Source organism: Macaca fascicularis, chromosome 5 (genome assembly GCF_037993035.2).
Source record: "Macaca fascicularis isolate 582-1 chromosome 5, T2T-MFA8v1.1".
NCBI lineage: Eukaryota > Metazoa > Chordata > Mammalia > Primates > Cercopithecidae > Macaca > Macaca fascicularis.
In genome coordinates, this window is record NC_088379.1 from 20,111,157 (window position 1) to 20,132,244 (window position 21,088).

At 38.5% G+C, this 21,088-nt stretch overlaps 1 protein-coding gene across 10 annotated transcripts in view; it reads right to left on the bottom strand.

The window, feature by feature from the left end:
- The window catches only part of KCNIP4 (potassium voltage-gated channel interacting protein 4), a 1,214,918-nt gene that overhangs the window by 239,089 nt on the left and 954,741 nt on the right, over nt 1-21,088 (bottom strand). For 2 of the 10 annotated variants that reach the window (XM_045393210.3, XM_045393208.2), the window contains exon 1: nt 17,326-17,721. The exons of the other annotated variants lie outside the window; for them this stretch is intronic. In XM_045393210.3, the coding sequence (XP_045249145.1) occupies nt 17,326-17,437 (112 nt within the window). In that variant the 5' untranslated portion in view covers nt 17,438-17,721. Of the gene's footprint in view, nt 1-17,325; nt 17,722-21,088 lie in introns of those variants that run through there. 10 annotated transcript variants of the gene reach the window in all.

The following is a 21,088-nucleotide window of genomic DNA, read 5'->3' on the forward strand; positions in this document are numbered from 1 at the left end:
TGCAACTACAGAATTTCTTTGCTGATTTTGTATTTTTCCTTAAATATAGCTTTAAATGCTGAGCTACATGTTAGTTTTATTGTTGATGCATTACAGAAGAGAGATACAATAATACTGAGGCTAACTTATTATTTTGAGCATTAAACTTTTAGACTAAAATCTCGTCTGTGCACATTCTTAATGAGGTACATTTTCAAAGAGAGCTTTAGCTATATAACCTCTGTTGTCATGAATAAATTCATTTGGCTAATTTCCTCTGTGTCTCCTTGAAACTTCACAGTAACAGGAAAAAGTTAACTCTGACTTTTCACTAAAGTAATGTTTAAAAGTTTCTGCTAATTCCAACCTCAATGCACCAGAGATATTTAGGGATTGCTGAATATTGTGAAGACAGATGTAGGAGTTGGATATTTGTTCAGGTGCCTCAGTCTTCTAATTATTTTTTCATTATGCATTTTCCCCTGTAATTTGTTTAAATTTGGAATCACGTCACCAATTACTTCATTGCTGTCTGGTCTTCAATATTCTCTTGTTTATTTGTTAGAGAATTTCTGTGACAAGCCATTAATAACTATGCATTTGCTGACATATTAAGTCACATATCCTTAATTCTGTTCAATTAGATGTCTGGGGAAAGTACTTGATTCTAAATGTACTATCCTGATCTTACTAATCCAGGTACCTTAGAGTATGTCTTCACTTATCATAGAGATTTAGAAAACAAAAAAGAACACTTAGTACTAAAAGGAAGATTAACATAGAAAAACTTGAGCTCTAACTTCAGAAGATTGTAGTTGATTCCAGTTCTACTGATTGCTAGTTCATAATGTAGTCAAGTTACTCAGCAAATTTGAAGAAATTTCTTTATCTATAAAAATGGAAAATACCTATAGATTATCTCATGTGTAACAGAACTAAGCTTACTATAACTTACAAGAGACAAATACTCAAAATCAGCATAAAGAAAATAATGTTTTTGGCAATATTCTATTCACAATGTTTGGGATTCTTCCTACCAATAGTTATGTATGAAGAAGACACACTAAAGTAACCATTAGAAAATCTAGGTTACAATACTAGGCACTTTTAATTAGTGCTTACCATTTAAATGAATACTAGGTATGTGGCTTGTATCAAAATTATTCTGTGTCTCAGAAGCACTCTGTGAAGTTGGTATTATGATGATTTTCATCCTGTGGGCAGGGAAACTGAGGTTCAGAGAGATTTGGTGATTTGCATGGGACGACAGCCAGCAGCATTTCTGGAAAAATTTGACCTATCTTCAAAGCTCAGTGTGTCCTAACCTTAGTACCATTCTGCCTCTATAACTAAGTTCTACTATTAAGTCACAAAGGGACCCTGGGCAACTCATTACTTTATCATGACCTATATCTTGGAGAAGTTTGAATGAGCTTTCATGTCTTCTTACTCAAAATATTTATGATTATTTGTCTTCATCTTTGTCACATGAACAAGATACCCCACACATTTACTTGAGATGAACATGGGCATGCCTCTTATGAAAGATATTACTCTCTTGACACAAACAAATGGAAGAACATTCCATGCTCATGGATTGGAAGAATCAATATCATGAAAATTGTCATACTGCCCAAGGTAATTTATAGATTCAATGCCACCCCCATCAAGCTACCAATGACTTTCTTTACAGAATTGGAAAAAACTACTTTAAAGTTCATATGGAACCAAAAAAAAGCCCACATTGCCAAGACAATCCTAAGCCAAAAGAACAATCCTAAACCAAAAGCTGGAGGCATCACACTACCTGACTTCAAACTATACTACAAGGCTACAGTAACCAAAAGAGCATGGTACTGGTACCAAAACAGATATATAGACCAATAGAACAGAACAGAGGCCTCAGAAATAACACCACACATCTACAACCATCTGATCTTTGACAAATCTGACAAAAACAAGCAATGGGCAAAGGATTCCCTATTTAATAAGCGGTGCTGGGAAAACTGGCTAGCTAGATGTAGAAAGCTGAAACTGGATCCCTTCCTTACACCTTATACAAAAATTAACTAAAGATGGATTAAAGACTTAAATGTAAGACCTAAAACCGTAAAAAACCTACAAGAAAACCTAGGCAATACTATTCAGGTCATAGGCATGGGCAAAGGCTTCATGACTAAAACACCAAAAGCAATGGCAACAAAAGCCAGAATAGACAAATGGGATCTCATTAAACAAAAGAGCTTCTGCACAGCAAAAGAAACTACCATCAGAGTGAATAGGCAACCTACAGCATGGCAGAAAACTTTTGCAATCTACCATCTGACAAACGGCTAATATCCAGAATCTAGAAAAAACCTAAACAAATTTACAAGGAAAAAACAACCCTGTCAAAAAGTGGGCAAAGGATATGAACAGACACTTCTCAAAAGAAGACATTTATGCAGCCAACAAGACACATGAAAAAAATGCTCATCATTACTGGTCATCAGAGAAATGCAAATCAAAACCACAATGAGATACCATTTCACACCAGTTAGAATGGCAATAATTAAAAAGTCAGGAAACAACAGATGCTGGAGAGGATGTGGAGAAATAGGAATGCTTTTACACTGTTGGTGGGAGTGTAAATTAGCTCAACCACTGTGGAAGACAATGCGGCGATTCCTCAAGGATCTAGAACTAGAAATACCATTTGACCCAACGATCCCATTACTGGGTATATACCCAAAGGATTATAAAACATGCTACTATAAAGACACATGCACACGTATGTATTTTGCGGCACTATTCACAATAGTGAAGACTTGGAATCAACCCAAATCTCCATCAATGATAGACTGGATTAAGAAAATGTGGCACATATACACCATGGAATACTATCCAGCCATAAAAAAGGATGAGTTCATGTCCTTTGCAGGGACATGGATGAAGCCAGAAACCATCATTGTCAGCAAACTATCACAAGGACAGAAAACCAAACACTGCGTGTTCTCACTCATAGATGGGAGTTGAACAATGAGAACACACATGGACACAGGACAGGGAACGTCACACACTAGGGCCTGTTGGAGGTGGGGTGCTGGCTGAGGGATAGTACTAGGATAAATACCTAATGCAAATGACCAGTTGATGGGTGAAGCAAACCGACCTGGCACATATATACCTATGTAACAAACCAGCACATTGTGCACATGTACCCTAGAACTTAAAGTATAAAAATAAATAGAGATATTACTCTCTTTACTGCCTCCCTTCTATTTAAATTCATCTAAGTAAACCACATCTACTACTAAGTCCCAGGAAATATTTATCTGAATATGCATAGCAATAGTTTTATGCATGCCAATTTTCCTCCTAAATAAACAGACCCAGGAAATACTTCATCTGGTACAAATAAACAGACCCAGGAAATACTTCATCTGGTACAAAAGTATATTATTTTTTCTTTCCATGAATAATCTAATGCCTGCTTAGTACCAGGCTTGATGGTTAAAATGGATGTGATAATTGATAAAAGTGTTAGCCCTTTTCATAAAGGGATGTATCTGGATTGACAAGAGAGGAGAACAGGAAAAGTATTTTCAAGCTCTAATGAGAATTTCATACTTACAGAAAATTAAAATTCCTAATATTGGTTTAAAAGCCATTAGCAGTCCATTCCTAAGACAAAGGTTCTTGGAATCACTAACACCCATTAACATTGAGCTTGTCAGCATGTCATTAGGGCTCACCTTCCAAGTGTACCCTAATCAATAGCATGTCCTGACACTGCAGTGAGCCCAAACCATTGGTTACTCCCCACATTACAGTGGTACAGGTAAATTTGAGTGTCCCTTTTGAAATGCAAATTTGCCATGTGTGTGTGTGTGTGTGTGTGTGTGAAGACTTGAAACAGTTCATTCTCTTGTTCCATTAATTCCACTCTATGACTCTATCTTAAGAACACAATTCTAAATACATAAGGAACTTCACACACAATTTATTACATAATTTTCCAAATACTAAAAGAAGAAATTACTTATTCTAAAGTCAGGATTAGTAAACTATATTATACACATTTATAGACTATAATATAGGTATTAAAATATTTATGAAAAATCTGTAATCTAATGTAAAAATACCTGTGTTCTAATATTGAATTTAAATCTGTGTAAAATTTTATAGTAATACAATATTACTAAGTTTAAACGGTCAGATATACATGGAGAAAAATATTGAAAATAAACAAATGAAAATATTATCAGTGGTTATTGTTAGAATGGTGGGACTGGGGGTATTTTCCTCATGTTTCTTTCTTTTGTATTTATACGTTTTCCTCAATGATTGTTTATTACCTCTGTAGTAGAAAATCATATACTTCCCCAACACTCGGGTTTGGTTTCCAATAATTTTCAGTGTATTGATGTTTTCAAATTTAAATTTAGTTTTGTAATTTATGAAAGCATGTATATATAAAGGCTTACAAATTGTGTTTGGTTATACCTCAACTCTGAGGTTCTCAATGAGGGTCGGGGGAGTGATCTCACCTACCCTGCACCCACTGGACATTTGGCAGTGCCTTGAAACACTTTCACTTGTCACAACTCCCAGAAAGGTGCTATTGGCATTTCGTTGGTAGAGACCAGGGATGTTGTCAATCATCCTATAGTGCAGAAGACAGCACGTAACTCAAAGAATCATCCAGACCCAAGTGTTCATAGTGCCAATGTTGAGAATCCCTGCCTAAAACAAAATGTTTAAAAATTATTAATATACTAATTCAAGCCTGTTGTGTAAATTCTGAGTAACTATTATATTACCAGAGCCTCTGAATAAACTTGCCTGTCCATGATCCACCTAACAGTTCACTGACTCCCACAGGGCGTTGAGGATAGAAAGATAAGTGTTCTACCTATGTGATGCTTGAAATTTATCAAAAGAGAAAGACATAGAAATCAAGAGTTTAATGCACTTTGAAGTACTATGAAACAGGCACTTGATCTAACTAGGTGGTTCAAAGGAGGTTTTCTGGAAAAAATACCTCCTAAGCTGAGCTTAAAGGATAAGAAGGAGTTAATCAGAATCATGTGAACACCTAAGAGATGTGTTCTAGAAGGAGGAGCGTTCATACTTCAAAGAAAGGCATGAAAATGAAACAGTAGAGAGTGTTTGGAAAATGATGGGGAGTTTGCTAGCACTAGAGCATAAGATAGGCACAGAAGAAAGGGAGAAGGAGCCATAGAAGTTTCAGAGTCAGAGCCTCTTTTTTTCTGCCTAAGGTATACTTCCCAGTACGGGGATGAGGTTGAGATAAGACAAGTATATTGATTTAAAAAGCATGTTGGTTTAAAAGGACAAGTATATTGATTTAAAAGGACAATCTATTAAAGATGCAATTGAAGAACCCACTGATAAATACAGCCATACCTCAAAAATAGTGTGGGTTCTGTTCCAGACCACTACAATAAAAATAATCACAATCAAGCAAATCACACTTTCCTTTTATGGTTTTCCTGTGAATATAAAAGTTATGTTTACACAATACTGTAGTCTATTAAGTGTGCAGTAGCATTATGTCTAAAAAACAATGTGCAACCTGTACTTTAAAGATACTTTACTATTAAAAATTGCTAACAATCATTTGATTCTTCAGCAATATTGCGAAAAGATAAGCAAGTATAATATTTTTGCTGGTAGAACTGGCCTTAATGTTGTTGGCTGCTGACTGATCAAGGTGATAGTTGCTGAAGTTTGGAGTAATTGTGGCAATCTCTTAAAATAAGACAATGAAATTTGCCTCATTGATTGAACTCTTCCTTTCACAAGAGATTTCCCTGTAGCATGTGATGCTGTTATTTTATCTACTGTAGAACTTCTTTCAAAATTAGACTCAATCCTCTCAAATCCTGCTGCTGCTTTCTCAATTAAGTTTATGTAGTATTCTAAATTCTTAGCTATCAATTCAATAATGTTCATAGCATCTTCACCAGAAGTCGATTCCATCTCAAGAAACCACTTTCTTTGCCCATCTAGAAGATGGTACTCCTCATTTGTTCTAGTTTGATCATGAGATTGTAGTAGTTCAGTTAAATATTCAGGCTCCCCATTCGAATTCTAGTTCCCTTGCTATTTCTACATTTGCAGTTACTTCCTCTACTGAATTATTGAACCCCTCAAAATCATTCATGAGAGTTGAAGTCAACTTTTTCCAAACTCCTGTGTTATTTTAACCTCCAATAATGAATTGTGAAAGTTCTTAATGGCATATAGAATGACGAATCCTTTCCAGAAGGTTTTCAATTTACTTTGTCTAGATCTATCACAAGAATCACTCTTTATGGCAGCTATAGCTTTACAAAATGTATTTCTTAAATAATAAGATGTGAAAGTCAAAATTACTCCCTGATGTAAGGGCTGCAGAATGGATGTTGTGTTCAGAGGCATAACAACAACATTAATACATCTCCGTCAGAGCTCCTGGACGACCAGGTGCATTGTCACTGAGCACTAATATTTTGAAAGGAATCTCTTTGTGAGCAGTAGGTCTCAAGAGTGGGTTTAAAACTTTCAGGAAACTATGCTGTAAACAGATGTTTTGTCATTCAGGCTTTGTTCCACTTATAGAACACAGGCAGAGTAGATTTAGCATAATTTTTAAATCAGCCAAAAAGTAGACTTTAACTCTCATGAATGATTTTGAGGGGTTTAATAATTCAGTAGAGGAAGTAACTGCAAATGTTGTGGAAATAGCAAGAGAACTAGACTTAGAAGTGGACCCTGAATATTTAACTGAACTACTACAATCTCATGATCAAACTAGAACAAATGAGGAGTAACTTCTTCTAGATGGGCAAAGAAAGTGGTTTCTTGAGATGGAATAGAATCCTGGTGAAGTCTAGGTTGGAATGGTAAATGAGGACTGGCTTCAACTTAAAGTCATCAGCTGCATTAGCTGCTAAGAGAGTCAGCACGTCCTTTGAGGCTTTAAAACCAGACATTGACTTCTCCTCTCTAGCTATGAAACTTTTAGATAGCATCTTCTCCCAGTAGAAGGTTGTTTCATCTACATTGATAATCTGTTGTTTGGTGTAGTTACCTTAGCTAGACCTTCTAGGTAACTTGCTGTAGCTACTACATTAGTATTTGCTGCTTCACCTTGCATTCTTATGTTATGGAGATGACTTCTTACCTTAAACCTCATGAACCAACATCTGCTAGCTTCAGACTTTTCTTCTGTAGCTTCCTTACCTCTCTTAGCCTTCACAGAGGTGAAGAGAGTTAGGGCCTTGTTCTGGGTTAAGCTTTGAATTAAGGGAAGGCTATGGCTGGTTTGATCTTCTATTCAGATCCCTAAAACTTTCTCCATATTAGCAATAAGGCTGTTTTGCTTTCTTATCCTTCATGTGTTCAGTGAGGTAGCACTTTTTATTTCCTTTGAGAATGATTTCTTTGTATTCACAATTTGGCTAACTGGCACAAGAGGCTTAGCTTTCGGCCAATCTTGACTTTCAACATGCCTTCCTCACTAAAGCTTAATGCTTTCTAGCTTTTGATTTAAAGTGAGAGATGTATGATCTTCCCTTTACTTGAACACTTAGAGGCCATTGTAGGATTATTAATTGGCATAATTTCAATATTGCTGTGTTTCAGGGAACAGGCTGGCCCTGTGGAGAGGGAGAGAGATTGGGGAATGGCCGGTCAGTGGAGCAGTCAGAACACACACAGTATTTATAGATTAAGTTTGCAATCTTATATGGATGTGGTTCATGGTGCTCCTAATCTGATCTCGATTATTCCTGGTGTATGTGGTACAAAAATTTCTCTAGTAACACCAAAGATCACTAGTCAAAGATCGCTAAAACAGATACAATAATAATGAAAATGTTTGAAATACTGTAAAAATTTCCAAAATGTGACACAAAGACACAAAGTGAGCACGTGCTGTTGGAAAAACGGCACCAAAAGGCTTGCTCAGCAGGGTTGCCAGAAGCCTTCACTTTGTAAAAAGCGCATTATCTGCAAAGCACAACAATGTGAAGTGCAAGAACACGAGGTATCTGTTTATGCCTGTATCATTGAGCCTGGGTAACACACTCCATACAGCTCTGGATACCGTGGAAACACAGGGAAAATTCACACTGTACTGAGGTAGGGTGTTCTCTCTTGTTCAGCTGGAGAGAAAATGAATGAACACAAATTAAGTGATTTCAGGGACAGGGCATCAGGGTTCATTATTAAGTGTTGTGTTTGCTGTACTACATACATCAGGAGTAACTGAATTCAGATTAGGAAGAAAGGGTGGTATTAAAGAGAGGGTGGGTTTCACTTAAAGCTGAAATGGGGAAAGAAGAGTGGCATTTGTGTAGGAGAAGGAGTTCTGTGAATAACATAAGCCAGGAATTTGAAACTGAGATCAGCATGAGGTGTTCTTGGAAATGCTAAAGTAGGATTTATCAATTGCCAGTGGTTCTCCAGTCTGCTTGATGCTGAGTGCTAAAAGTGTTGCTCAGATGCAGCTCAAAGATCACCTCTTTGAGTCCTTTCTGATGCTCTCCACTTTCTAAATAGGATTGGTCAATCTTTCTTTTATGCCTCTCTAAAATCTACATAGATGTGAGGCCCAGGCAATTTACTAAACTAATTTATTGGTATGTTCATTTATATATAAACCCAACATAGTAAAAATTACATCTTTATATTCTCAATAACTAATACAGTTCTTGGTACACAGATCATACTCGAAAACCTTTCTTTCCTGGATGACTGAATAAATGATTATGCTAATAATAGGTATGATGACTATGCAAAGCAAAGAAAACAATGATGTTAACACTATAAATAATGCCCAATATTTATTGAGCTCTGTGTGATAGGCACTGTGCTAAGGAGAGTTTTAACAAGTATCATTTAATTTAAATTTCACAATGATGCCGTGAGGTAGTTACGACTAGTATTCCATTTTACAAATGAGACAACTGGGGTTCAGGTGGTTATATCTTCTCCAAGATCACAGCCAGTAAAAAGAAAAGCTGGAAATGAACTCTAGGTCTGTCTCACTTCAAAGACCATGATCTTATCCACCACTTATGGATCTTTTATTTTTAAGAGAGTGTAGACTTAAGGTGATTTTATTTTTTACTATTTGTTGATTGAATGTATGTGTCCTAGACTCAAAAGGCTCATTGTGAATAGCAATGTAATTTTAAAAATTGAAATGGGTCTTTAAAAAATCTAGGAAATAAGAGTTTGCAAACTCAATGAAAAGAGTATATTATCAACTTTTCCAAGAGACAATAATACTGAAAATGAAAACCAGTAGGACAGGGCACTCAAGCATTGATTCCTTGTATGACAATACCAGGCAGATGGCTTAATTTATATAACAACTATCTAAGTGGGTCCAGCAGTGAAGTCAGGGAAAAGGAAGTCATTTTATTGAACAAACACATATGTGTTAATTTAAATCACTTGACAATTTGGCAGACAATTCCACCAACCCCCTGAAAAGAGACTAGACCTCCATCCCCTCAATAATACAGAAGGGACAGAAAAATCTAGTTAAATTTCCAAAAAACAATAAGTCATCAACCTGAGACCCCCTTCTCAATGGTTCCCTTTATTGCCAACTCTAGAACAAGGGCTGGCAACATACAGTGGTAGGCCAAATCTAGTCTGTTGTCAATTTTAGTATCACCTGCCAGCTAAACATTGTTTCACATGTAAAATCATAGTTAAAGAGGCAGACATTAAATAAATATATTGTGACATATGAAAATCGTATGGGATTCAAAGAGCATCTACAATGTTTTATTAGAACATGGCCACACCTATCTGTTTGCATATTATCTATGGCTGCTTTTGCGCTACAACAGAGTTGAGGAGTTGTGACAGACTGCATGGCCCACAAAATCTAAAATGTTTACTGCTGAAAAAGCTGGCTGGCCACTGCTTGAGAATCAAGCTCAGCAGGCGTCAGACAACTTGGCGCAGAACACACTGCAGATACCATGGGTTTGGCCTTTCTAATTTATTACCTAACTCAATGGTTCTCAAAGTTTGGTCCCTGGACCAGCAGCATGATCCTCAAGTAAGAACCCATTAGAAATGCGAATTCCCAGGCCCCAACCCCAGATTTACTGAATTGGAAACTCCATGGGTTGGGCCCAACAATCTGGGTCTAACAGGTCAGCTAGGTGATTCTGAAGCATTCTTCAGAGAATGGCTAGTCAAACTCAAGAAACTGGAATGTGGCAATTGTTGTTTCAACACAATTACAAGAAAGGCACTGATTGGCTCCTATTTGTGGATGAAGAATAGAGCTAGATATTCCAGTTATATTTTAGTATTCCCTACAATAACCTTCAAAGACTGGGATTATTAACCCCATTATAGGAAAAGGAAATCGAAGCTTGGGAGGATTAAGTAACTTGTTCACAGTTAGTGAATTAGGAGTTAAACTCAAATCTGTCTGCTTTATAGCCTATATTCTTCCCTCTCTCCTTATTCTGCTTTCTCCCTTGTTATGTGAGAGACGATGAAAAGCACCTGTGGGCACCCGGAAGGAGCTGAGCTGGTTTATTAGTTAGGTCTTGTTGTTTTCTTGCTGATGATAAGCCATTTCATAGAATATGGACATCAGAAAACGCCACTGTGGACCCACAGTTGATCAATATAACAACAAGAGCACTCTATACTCATGTTTGAACAGAAGCAAAAACATGAACTTTTTCTTTGTTTTTGAGATGGAGTTTTGCTCTTGTTGCCCAGGCTGGAGTGCAGTGGCATGATCTTGGCTCACTGTATCCCGTCTCCTGGATTCAAGCGATTCTCCCATCTCAGACTCCAGAGTAGCTGGGATTAGAGGCATGCACCACCACGCCCTGCTAATTTTGTATTTTTAGTAGAGACAGGGTTTCTCCATGTTGGTCCGGCTGGTCTCGAACTCCTGACCTCAGGTGATCCGCCCGCCTTGGTCTCCCAAGGTGCTGAGATTACAGGCATGAGCCACCACGCCTGGCCTAACATGAACTTTAAACCACAAAAATAATCAAATATATCCTATCCCAGCTAATACAAGTAACTGCTCCTGCTTTACCTATTAGAGCTTTCACCTCTGTCTAGTCTTCACTACTTGTAGATACCAGCTACCCAATCATACATGACTCTGGCTTCTTGACAGCTTCCTGTCCAGGCCAATGTCTTGCTCCCTTAAACCTTCTCCAAAGGCACCAAAATGAGCTCAAACCCTGTAATAAATCCTAACACTCTCTGAGACATTCCACCTTTCTCTGCAGCGTGTATTCTCTCTTTCTGCAATGAATAATAAAAGAAAATTATTCAACCACAGGTGTGTTTCCTGATGATTTTTGACTGGAAGGCATTCCCCTTCTACTTCCCTGACTGCCCACTTAAAATTATAGCTCTCCTCTTCCAGATTGGATGAGGCACAAGTTACCAAAGTAAGTAAAAATAATTAGAACTGGAAAATAATAGTCCCCAAACTAATCAGTATCAAGCACATTGCCAGGTCCAAGCAGAAACTTGGTATTTTAAATAATGAAATTTTTAGTGCCAATCTGATTACAAAAATGAGTTCAGGAAACTGCCTGTCTTTTAAAACTACAGTTCAAATTTCTGCTTTTAATTTCTAGTCTGTACCTGTCAAAGTTTTGGATCTCTCAAGTCTTGAGATTTAAAATGTTACCATCTTTATGCAGCCTTCGCCAGAATCTTCTAGATGGCTCTTCTTTTTCAGTTTGCTAAAGGCCTTACTCCCTCTCACAGTACTTTTTCATCTTGGATTAGTTACTCATGAGCTGTTTGGCCTCTAACCAATTTGGAAATTTCTCGAAGGCAGTAAAACACCTGACCATCCTCCCTTCCCTTCCACACAGTAATACATATTTGTTATATTTTAGCAATAAATCTAAACGTTTTTCCGGTTACAGAATTGAAAGTGTTGCTTTTCCAGCAAATCAGAGTTCCTATAAGCTGGGATTCTGCAGCTCATTGTTGGTTATCTTAATTGAAATTATCTCCCTGGCTCAGGAGTTCTAACAAACAGATGTGTTTGCTGTGCAGGTATCTTCACTTTGCGAGGGGATTTTGATGTGAAATGTTACTAACAGAAAAAATATATATAACAAAAATCTTAACGAATCAATAGTTTTAGGCTACTTTGGAAACCTGAAAATGGTACTGGAAGTTATTTATTATGTGGGATAAGCAGATGTGTACTGGCACTATTCCTGTATGGAGGCAAATGGCGTTCAGGCCATAATTTTCTTCAGTAACTTCTATATACCAAGCACTGTGCTAAACAGCAAGGATAATTGTACAATTAAGGAGAAGGAATAAAACTGTCAACTCCTGTCCTACTTTTTATTGTTGTTCCAGGAATTTCACATGGTGTATGATGGCCCTGTGCTTGTACATGGTGTTACCTCACCCAGTGTTTTACATATAGTACTTGCATAAGCACCATTCTTACATATCAATCTTATACACTTCTCTTCATCCATAAAAACCAGGATTAGAGGTCACCTCCACCATGGAGTCATCTCTGATTGCTTTCATCTCCTCCACTTGGACTTAATTACCTTACCTTCTTCTTGGATTTGCTTGTACTGGTCTATTTACCATGATGTATTATATTTTATTTGTTAGTATTCTTTTTCTTCCTATGCAACTGAGAGTTTCTTGAAGGCAGCAACTATCTTTAATTGATCTCTATATTCTAGAGCCTAGCCTAGTGCCTGACATACTGTAGACAATCAATAAATATTTATTAAATGCAAGCCATATAACAAATGGCAAAGTACTGATAATTATTGAAGCTAGATAATGAATATATGACAATTCATTACACTATTTTCTATACCTTGTTTTAGGTGTAAAATTTTTCAAAATAAAAAGTTTACAATAATTGAAGACCTTGTAAGACAGCAGATAAATCTATCTAAAGTTTTAAGTTCCTTCCACTATACCTATAGTTATGATCTCTGCATACTCCACAATTTCTTTTTCTCATAAAAAAGATATTTAATAAAGCCAAACAAAGTGGCTCTGAAATAAAGTAGAAATATATTGTTTCCAAAGAGCTGCATGTCATGGATATCATATTAAATAAGAACTTCTGGAAAAACTGGAAATGAACAGTTCTCGCCAAGTATTTTATTGAGGAGGGAATTCTGTGGATTTTTGTCCTTCTAATCTCCCATCTGACTTGCTACAAAAGCATAACTAGTATCTCTGCTTCCACCTTCTTACCTCTGAACTCATCTTCACCTACTCCCAGGTTGACCGACCTAAAACATGGATCTGTACCACTTGCTCCCTGAAAGTTGAAGTCTTTGAGTCAATGGCTCTTCAATGGCTAGGCAATAAGTCTGCACTTCTAGTGTTGAACCCCAAGTAACTTATCCAGCCACATATTTTATTTTAATGTTCTTAGACCCATGTGCTACGAGCCATACTCAATTCACTGTCCTAATCCACGCAAGCCACCCATTGTCTGCGCCTAGAGTCACAGCTCAATTTCTTTGCTCAGCCTGGAATCTTCTTCCTGGATTTTCCAATTTGGGAAACGCTTCTCTCACTCCAAGGTCCTGTACAACTAGGTTTTCTTCTCCATTAAACCTTCCCTGGAGTCCTTTCCAGAATGAACCTTTCTACCTGTGCTTCTACCGGCCATGGCTTGGGCCTATGCCCAGCATTATTTCCTGTTGTCTTGTTTAGTAAGTAGTCTCCTTTACTAGAATGGAAGTTTGTTGAGGGCACTTCAATGTTCATCTCACACTTTCCCACCCTGTCAGTCAATACCCAACAGGGTACCCTGCACACATTAGAATTCAATATGACCAGATCACAAGCTAAAGTACGAAATGATGCGCTTAATCTCATGAGTGTTCTTTCTCCTTCCCCTTACTAATGAGTGAATACGTGCAAAATTTCAAATCCCCATAATAAAATCACATTGGTTATTTTGATCTTCTTTACAAATTGCTTTTGAGTCTTAAGTCGTGAATTTCAATTAAAACTTTTTTTAAAAAATAAGACCATCAAAATTGGAAACCAAAACAAGGAATTGTTTCCCTTAACCCTTTTCTATGTCTAATTCTAGTCAACATTAGAGATGAAAATATTAAGGCAATACTGCTTTATCTCAACATTAATATGGACTCTCTCATTCAAATCAACTCAGAAGTACTTTCTAATGTATTATATAGAAAATCACACTGGAGAAAATATTCCATGATGGTACCATTGATGTATCACTGCTTCCTGAGGACAGCATGTAAGCTCAATGCTGCCTAAAAGAAGCTCAAACTTCTACTCTGGGCCTTTTCACCTGCACTTCTCCACCATAAAAAAGAGGCTAATTCTCTGGCCTCGTGTGGGTTATATTTTCTAGGTGATGTAATCTTAATGAAGAATTCAGCAATTTGCATTGGGATAACCCTGTCAGCCTTTATTATTTGCAGCTAGAAAGAATGAAGGCTCTGATAATCTAATTTTTTATGGTGGTTTGCACTTTAGCTGCAATTTTTTCTTAATCCTTTACTTGGCTACTGATCAAAAAGTCCAGGTTCTGTTTCTGCTTAGACAATGTCATAGTCTAAAGAGACAGGCAGGAGGCCTAGGATAGAGGTGTCATCTTCTCACTGGACTTCATCCTTGGACTCTGCTTGAACTGGACATTCATGATTGAATGTAAGTCACATTTGGTCAAAATTCAGTGCAGATCGTAGAGGTTTGCAAGGGGCTGGGGAGACAGCTTGGCTTGCTTTTGTCCTAATCTTGCCTCTAATTTATGACAAAAGTCAGCGGTCTGGCTTAGCTCATTTATATCCCATGCTTGGGTCCCATTCCTGGATTGAGGTCAAAACCTTGTAGAAATTATATGCCCATTATGTGATTTTCTTTTAAATGCATCTGCCACAAATATTTCACATGATATTAACAGTCAATTCAGGAAAAGGCTCAAGAATTCCAGAAACTTCCCATGTGCATTTTCATTTATTCCTTTTCCCAACATTAAGGAAGATGTATAAAAGTATGTTGCAGTAGGAAAAGCACTGTATAGGATTCAGTAGTCTTTATTTTTTGATCCTGCTTCTGCTCCCAGTGACATTTGCCTTATGACAAGTCAGTTAACCTCACTGGATTGTAGTTGTCTCCTATGCAAAATAAGAGTTGGCCCAGACTAATATTTCCTAACATGTATTTCAGAGGAAAAAGGGACTTGCTCAACAGGTATATGCGGGTCTTCCCTCATGTATGGGGATAACCTGTATCCTTGTGGTTCAGCATGATCGTGGATTCTATATGGAATCAAAACTTTCTCCAGCTTACTGAACATTTCACATAATATCTAAAAATATTTATGTATATCTCTATGTGTGTGTGTGTGTGTGTAGATATAGAAATATAGATTCAGATATGGATAGGAATATGATTTAGATATCTCTCCCAAGGAAGACATTTCAGATCAACTCAAAATTTCTGTGATTCTATTTGGGGGAGTCAGGTTTACAATTCTAATTTTCATTTTGTTGAAACTCAAATTTGAAGTTTGAATCTGCAGACCTTCAACTTTAAGTGATATGAAACAGACCTTGAAGAATAAAAGCTGAATCGTTGCCAGGGACCTTATACTTGGGACTTTTGATTTTAAATTTCTACATTATTAATATTGACAATATAAGAACTATGCGCTATCCTCATAGCACTATGAAAGTTGACTTCCTCAATACATTCGTGGGGGTTGTCCTTTAGCACCCAGCTCTGAAACTAAGCTCCAGTACAATGCACTAAAGTTGGGGGCTATGGCTCAACTAAGCCCAGAGAACAAAAACGTGGTGACAAAATAAAATAGAAGCAAAGTATTCCAATCATAGAAATTGAAATTACTTGTACTGTATTAAGACACTAGCATTTAGTGCATTGAGGCAGAAATCACAAGAGAATGGAAAATTGTGTAACATTGGAGAAGCCTGCTTATGCATTATTTTCCTTCAGGGGTTAAATAAAATTACTGTGAAATATAAGAAAAGGAAAAAGAACTAAATTCTGAGCTTTTAATACCATTACAGTATTATTTGTATTGTGTCAAAGCAGAACTGATTGAGAACACTTTAAAGAAGATATGAAGATTACAAGAGAATGTATGTTCTTATATTGTCTCAACAGTTTGAATCTAATGAACCTACTTTGCAGAATAAAAGGTCTTTCTGAAGATAAGATACATTGACCGTTATTAACATATTGACAGAAACAACCTGTATACCGGATGTGCTTTGGGATGATGTCATCATAGCTATCAGGTCTTAGCTCCTATAGTTAGAAAGATTACAGAAAGCATAGGCAAGTTTAAATATTTCCATCTCCCCACATTAGACACAATGTGAGAGGTAAATATTCATAACTTGGCAATAAAAGATCATATCCATATCTGGAAGAAATATTAGTAAGTATCTCAGGGACGCCATTCTTTCACTTAGGAAGAGAGAAAGGCTTGCATGTAGAATTGATATCAAATGATTTAGGTTTAAATGATTCAAAGGGTATTATTTTAGTAAAAGCATTATTTTATTAAAAAAATGTGTGTGTGTGTGTTTGATACATACATATACATTCAAATAGTTAAAGCAAAGTTAATCAACTTTTTAAAACTCTCCAATCTTTGAATAACAAAATTCATTTTGGACAGCAAGAGTAAAATTTATGTTAGATGGATCTAATTTTTATTGATAGCAACAGTCCTGCCTCGTGTGTATGAGTTCCCACTCAGGAGACACATGAGCAATGAGACTCACTGGGGAATGCAAATGAAACACTTGCAAATCAAGTGTTCCAAGCACATTTTTGCTGAGCACCCATTAACTCAATTTCATAGCAAAAGCTTACCATTTTATATCATAATAACCCACCCGGGTTCACCCTCACACCTCCTAACTAATGAGGCACACACAGATATTCTCTTCACAAATCAAAATACTCTTTCATAGGATGAAATCACTAATGACATTAAGGCGTGGTAGCCAACATGAACTTGACAACCAAATACCAACCCGTATTATCACCCCATAGGAGTCCTAACTTCCCACCTTAGAAAAATATTTAACCCACAAAATGCTAAACCCAAGTAGATTTCAAATAGAAAGATAATGGTACAATATCCTTTCCCTTCTAATATAAAATATCTGGATAAACCAAAATGAACTGTCACTAGATGCTCTATGCCAAACATGTATATTTTAAAACTTTTACTTTGAGTATTAAGCCCTCTTAACTTCTGCAGCATCTATATCTACTTCTAAACCAGACCTGCCCAACAGCACAGACTGGGAGCGACCACTTTACCTTCCGAAAAATCAATCAGTCCCAGCAAATGAAGCAGCTTCAGAGATGCACATATAATCACAACAATACCCACTGTTTGCAGTCCTTCGGACTCCCACTCCAGAGTCAACATCCTCTGAGCTGGCAGAGCATCCCAGCCTCCAGACCCCTTTGGAGTGGAGGGAGTTAATTACAGAATCGTAGCAACGTCAGGCTTGGAACAAAGACTTGCAAGGGGAAAAAAGTGAGCAGTTCCTCGCAGCTGCACCCTGCAAAGCCGGCGGTCCCCCGGGGTGAGGACAGACCTGGACTAAAGTCCAGCCTCTCATGCTGATCCTGGCATTTGGCTGGCGGGGCTCCCCCCCGCAACCACAGCGCACGGACCTCTCCACTCTACGCTGCAGCCAGCGGGCGAGTAATTCGACTTCAGAGCTGCAAGGGAAACGTCTGTCGGAGAACTGGAGACTTTGCCGTGTCCGTGGCGAGAAGGGACACTCCTAAAAAACTTGCCCGGGAGAGCACCGCGCGCTTGCCTCGCTGAGGATGCGAGGCTGGGCAGATCTGCGCGCTAGTTTGCTGCCTGGGAAGCTTGCGAATGGCCCCTTTTTGCCAAAGCTGTTGCTCTCTCTTCCTAGAGCCTCCTCTGGGAAACAGCTCAGCCCCCTCTCTGAATGCTAGGAAATAATCAGTTCTGGTGGCTGGTGCCTACAGGTCCTTTCTGAAAGCCCCCGTGGAAGTCTATAAGCAGCTTTTCCAGGGAGAAAAGTGCAGGAGCAAAGCTCCGTGATTCAATGACTTTGTCAAAGGAGAACACCTGAGCCTCCCCCGCCACGCCACTCCTTGTTCTGGTCTCTGCTATCACGCTGGGTGCATTATCAGGGAGATTGATTTAGTCCTTATATTATATTTACAAACATGGACGGAGGGCGTGGCGGAGCAGTACCCAGTAACAACTAAGATGTTCATAACTGCCCCTTGGAAGATGGGCACCACCATCGTCCTTTAAAGTCTGGCCTCAGCCTCTCTCAAAGCAAAGTTTCACAAACTTCCCTGATGATAAAAACAACCTGGGCTTGTTTGTTAAAACCACGCTCATCAGAGGAGCCTGGAGTGTGTGTTATTAAGTAAGAAGCCCAGGTGACTCCTGTCAACTGGGAAGTGTGGACAGCACCGTCGCAAAGATGCCATCAGGTGTGCTAGTCCAAACCACTCCAAACAGACCCTGTGCTGTGCCAGGACCACACTGGCTGAATCACTTTGTTGGTTATCTCCACTCTGGTGAAGCCCAACCTAAAAATGGAGGTGAAGAGAATCAACAGGGACCCTGTATGTGAACTGGAAATATAAGGGTTTGTGAGTAATATCTCAGACCCCCAGGGACATGTGCAAGTTCTGCTTCTTTCTCCCTACGTGATCTTGTGCAAGACACTTAACCATTCTAATAACAGGTCCTATTCTATGATGTCAAGATCATAACACTTTATTTAAAGTTCTCCGTTTAAAGGGAATTATGGGAATAAAATGTGATCACAGTAATAGTTACCATGTACTAAATAAGCATTTACTATGTGGTCATCAATACTGTAGTGACTTTTCAACAATTAACTTATCCCTACATCTGTACGTGGTAGATAAGTTAATCTACCACATAAGTGGCAGATTATAAGTTAATTCTAATAATTTTAACTTTGCAGATGGGGAAAATAAAGCATGAAGAGGTTAACTAACTTGCCAAGCAGTGGACATAGTGACTGGAAGGCAACAGGCTTTCATTCAGTCAGTCATTCATTAACATTTATTAAGCTGCTACTATGAACTATAAATGGTACATGAATGATCAAATGATGAATATTGCTCAGCTCTGCTTTTGGGGGCTTACAGTTTAATGAGGAGGCAGGCATGAAGTAAAATGTGACCAATAAATGCACCAACACTCGGATAGATGCCTGCGCAGTACAGTGGGAACACGAGGAGGGAAAGTCAACTCTATTTGGGAAAGGGTATGGTGGTATGAGGAAGGAGACTTTATAGAGGCAGCAACCGTCCAAAACGGTAACTTGAATCATTACTAGAAATATTATAGTATACCATGCTCAAGTTTTGAGGTTGGTAGACCTGGGTACAATCCTAGCCTTGCCCTTGCTTGCTCCATGACCCTGGAGAATCCGCTCCATCTCTGAATCTCAGTTTTAAACGAGAATGCCCCCTTCTCATGGTTGATGTAAGAATTAACTAAGTCTGTGGGGAGTTGAGCCCAGTCCCTGGGGTCCCCTGCCCAGCATATGGTAGTTGTGGGGTGATGACGGAAGTTCCAACTCTTTAGAGGCTCTGCAAGGTCTGCTTGGATGAAACGACTCTGCTCTTCCCTGGTCCTGTCACCCCCGCTCTCAGGTCTAGTTCCAGTGTTTTTCCCATGAAGACCTGCTGATCGTCTCAACCCACAGGGTGGTTTCTTTCCCTTGAGTCCTAGAAATACGCTGGTCCTGCCAAAGGTGCTTTTCATTTTGAATGACATATTTATAAGAGATATCCTTGTATCCATCTGCCCAATCACCCATCCATCCAAACATTTTCTTCTCAGTTATGCTGGCAAGCCTGTGGAGGGGAAGCAGGTTTTAGTAATTAGTGGGAAAAAAAAAATTTAGGTAACCATTTTCTGAAATTTCCTCCGACGTTTAGCTATAGAAATCCAAAGTTAAAAAAAAATTACAGAAATTAATGAGGTCAAGTTAAATGTAAACATGTCTTCTAATCCTACATCATACCATATTGTAGTTGAAAACAACTAAAGTGCTGAGAGGGGGTCACATGGTTAGAAAACCCAGAATTCAATCATTGCTTTGTCTGGCTTCCAAATTCATGCTTTCCCCTTTATTTCTGTCAGCATGTTTCAGCAAATATTTGCCAATTGATCTCTTGGTTTAGAGAGTTGGTAAAATATTTTAAAATTGCCACATCTTGGCCGGGCGCGGTGGCTCAAGCCTGTAATCCCAGCACTTTGGGAGGCCGAGGCGGGCGGATCACGAGGTCAGGAGATCGAGACCATCCTGGCTAACACAGTGAAACCCCGTCTCTACTAAAAATACAAAAAATTAGCCGGGCATAGTGGCAGGTGCCTGTAGTCCCAGCTACTCGGGAGGCTGAGGCAGGAAGATGGTAAGAACCCGGGAGGTGGAGCTTGCAGTGAGCTGAGATCCTGCCACTGCAGTCCAACCTGGGGGACAGAACGAGACTTTGTCTCAAAAAAAAAAAAATAAAAAAATAAAAATAAAAATTACAGATTGTAACATTGCCACATCTTTTCCAGGAATGAAATTCGTATCCTTTTTGAAATTCACATAAAGTCCCATGAATATGATTTTGTTGGTTTCAGATAGAATTTCCCTTCAGGACAACAGCATTCTCTACTTAGAATCTGCCAGCTGATTGGAGTTCCACCCCTTTCCTATCTGCATTAGTTACATTTACCACATGCTTTCTGAGCTCTGTCAGCTGTGGCTACCCGATCGAATCTGCTGGCTCCCAAGTATGCGGGGGCTCTTTCACATGCACCCCCAGCTGTGAGATTTTGTAAGGTGACAGCACCATAAGAGGAGTTTCATGCTTCGTCTGAAAAGTCTAGGGAAGCAGGGGACCTCTGGGGAACGATGTTTATCTAGGGCCATTCAGGGAAAGAAGAGTTGCCTGCATAGCACTTTGGGAGGCTGTGGTGGGAGGATACTTGAGCTCAGGAGTTTGAGACCAGCCTGGGGAACACAGTGAGACTCTACCTCTATTTTTAATA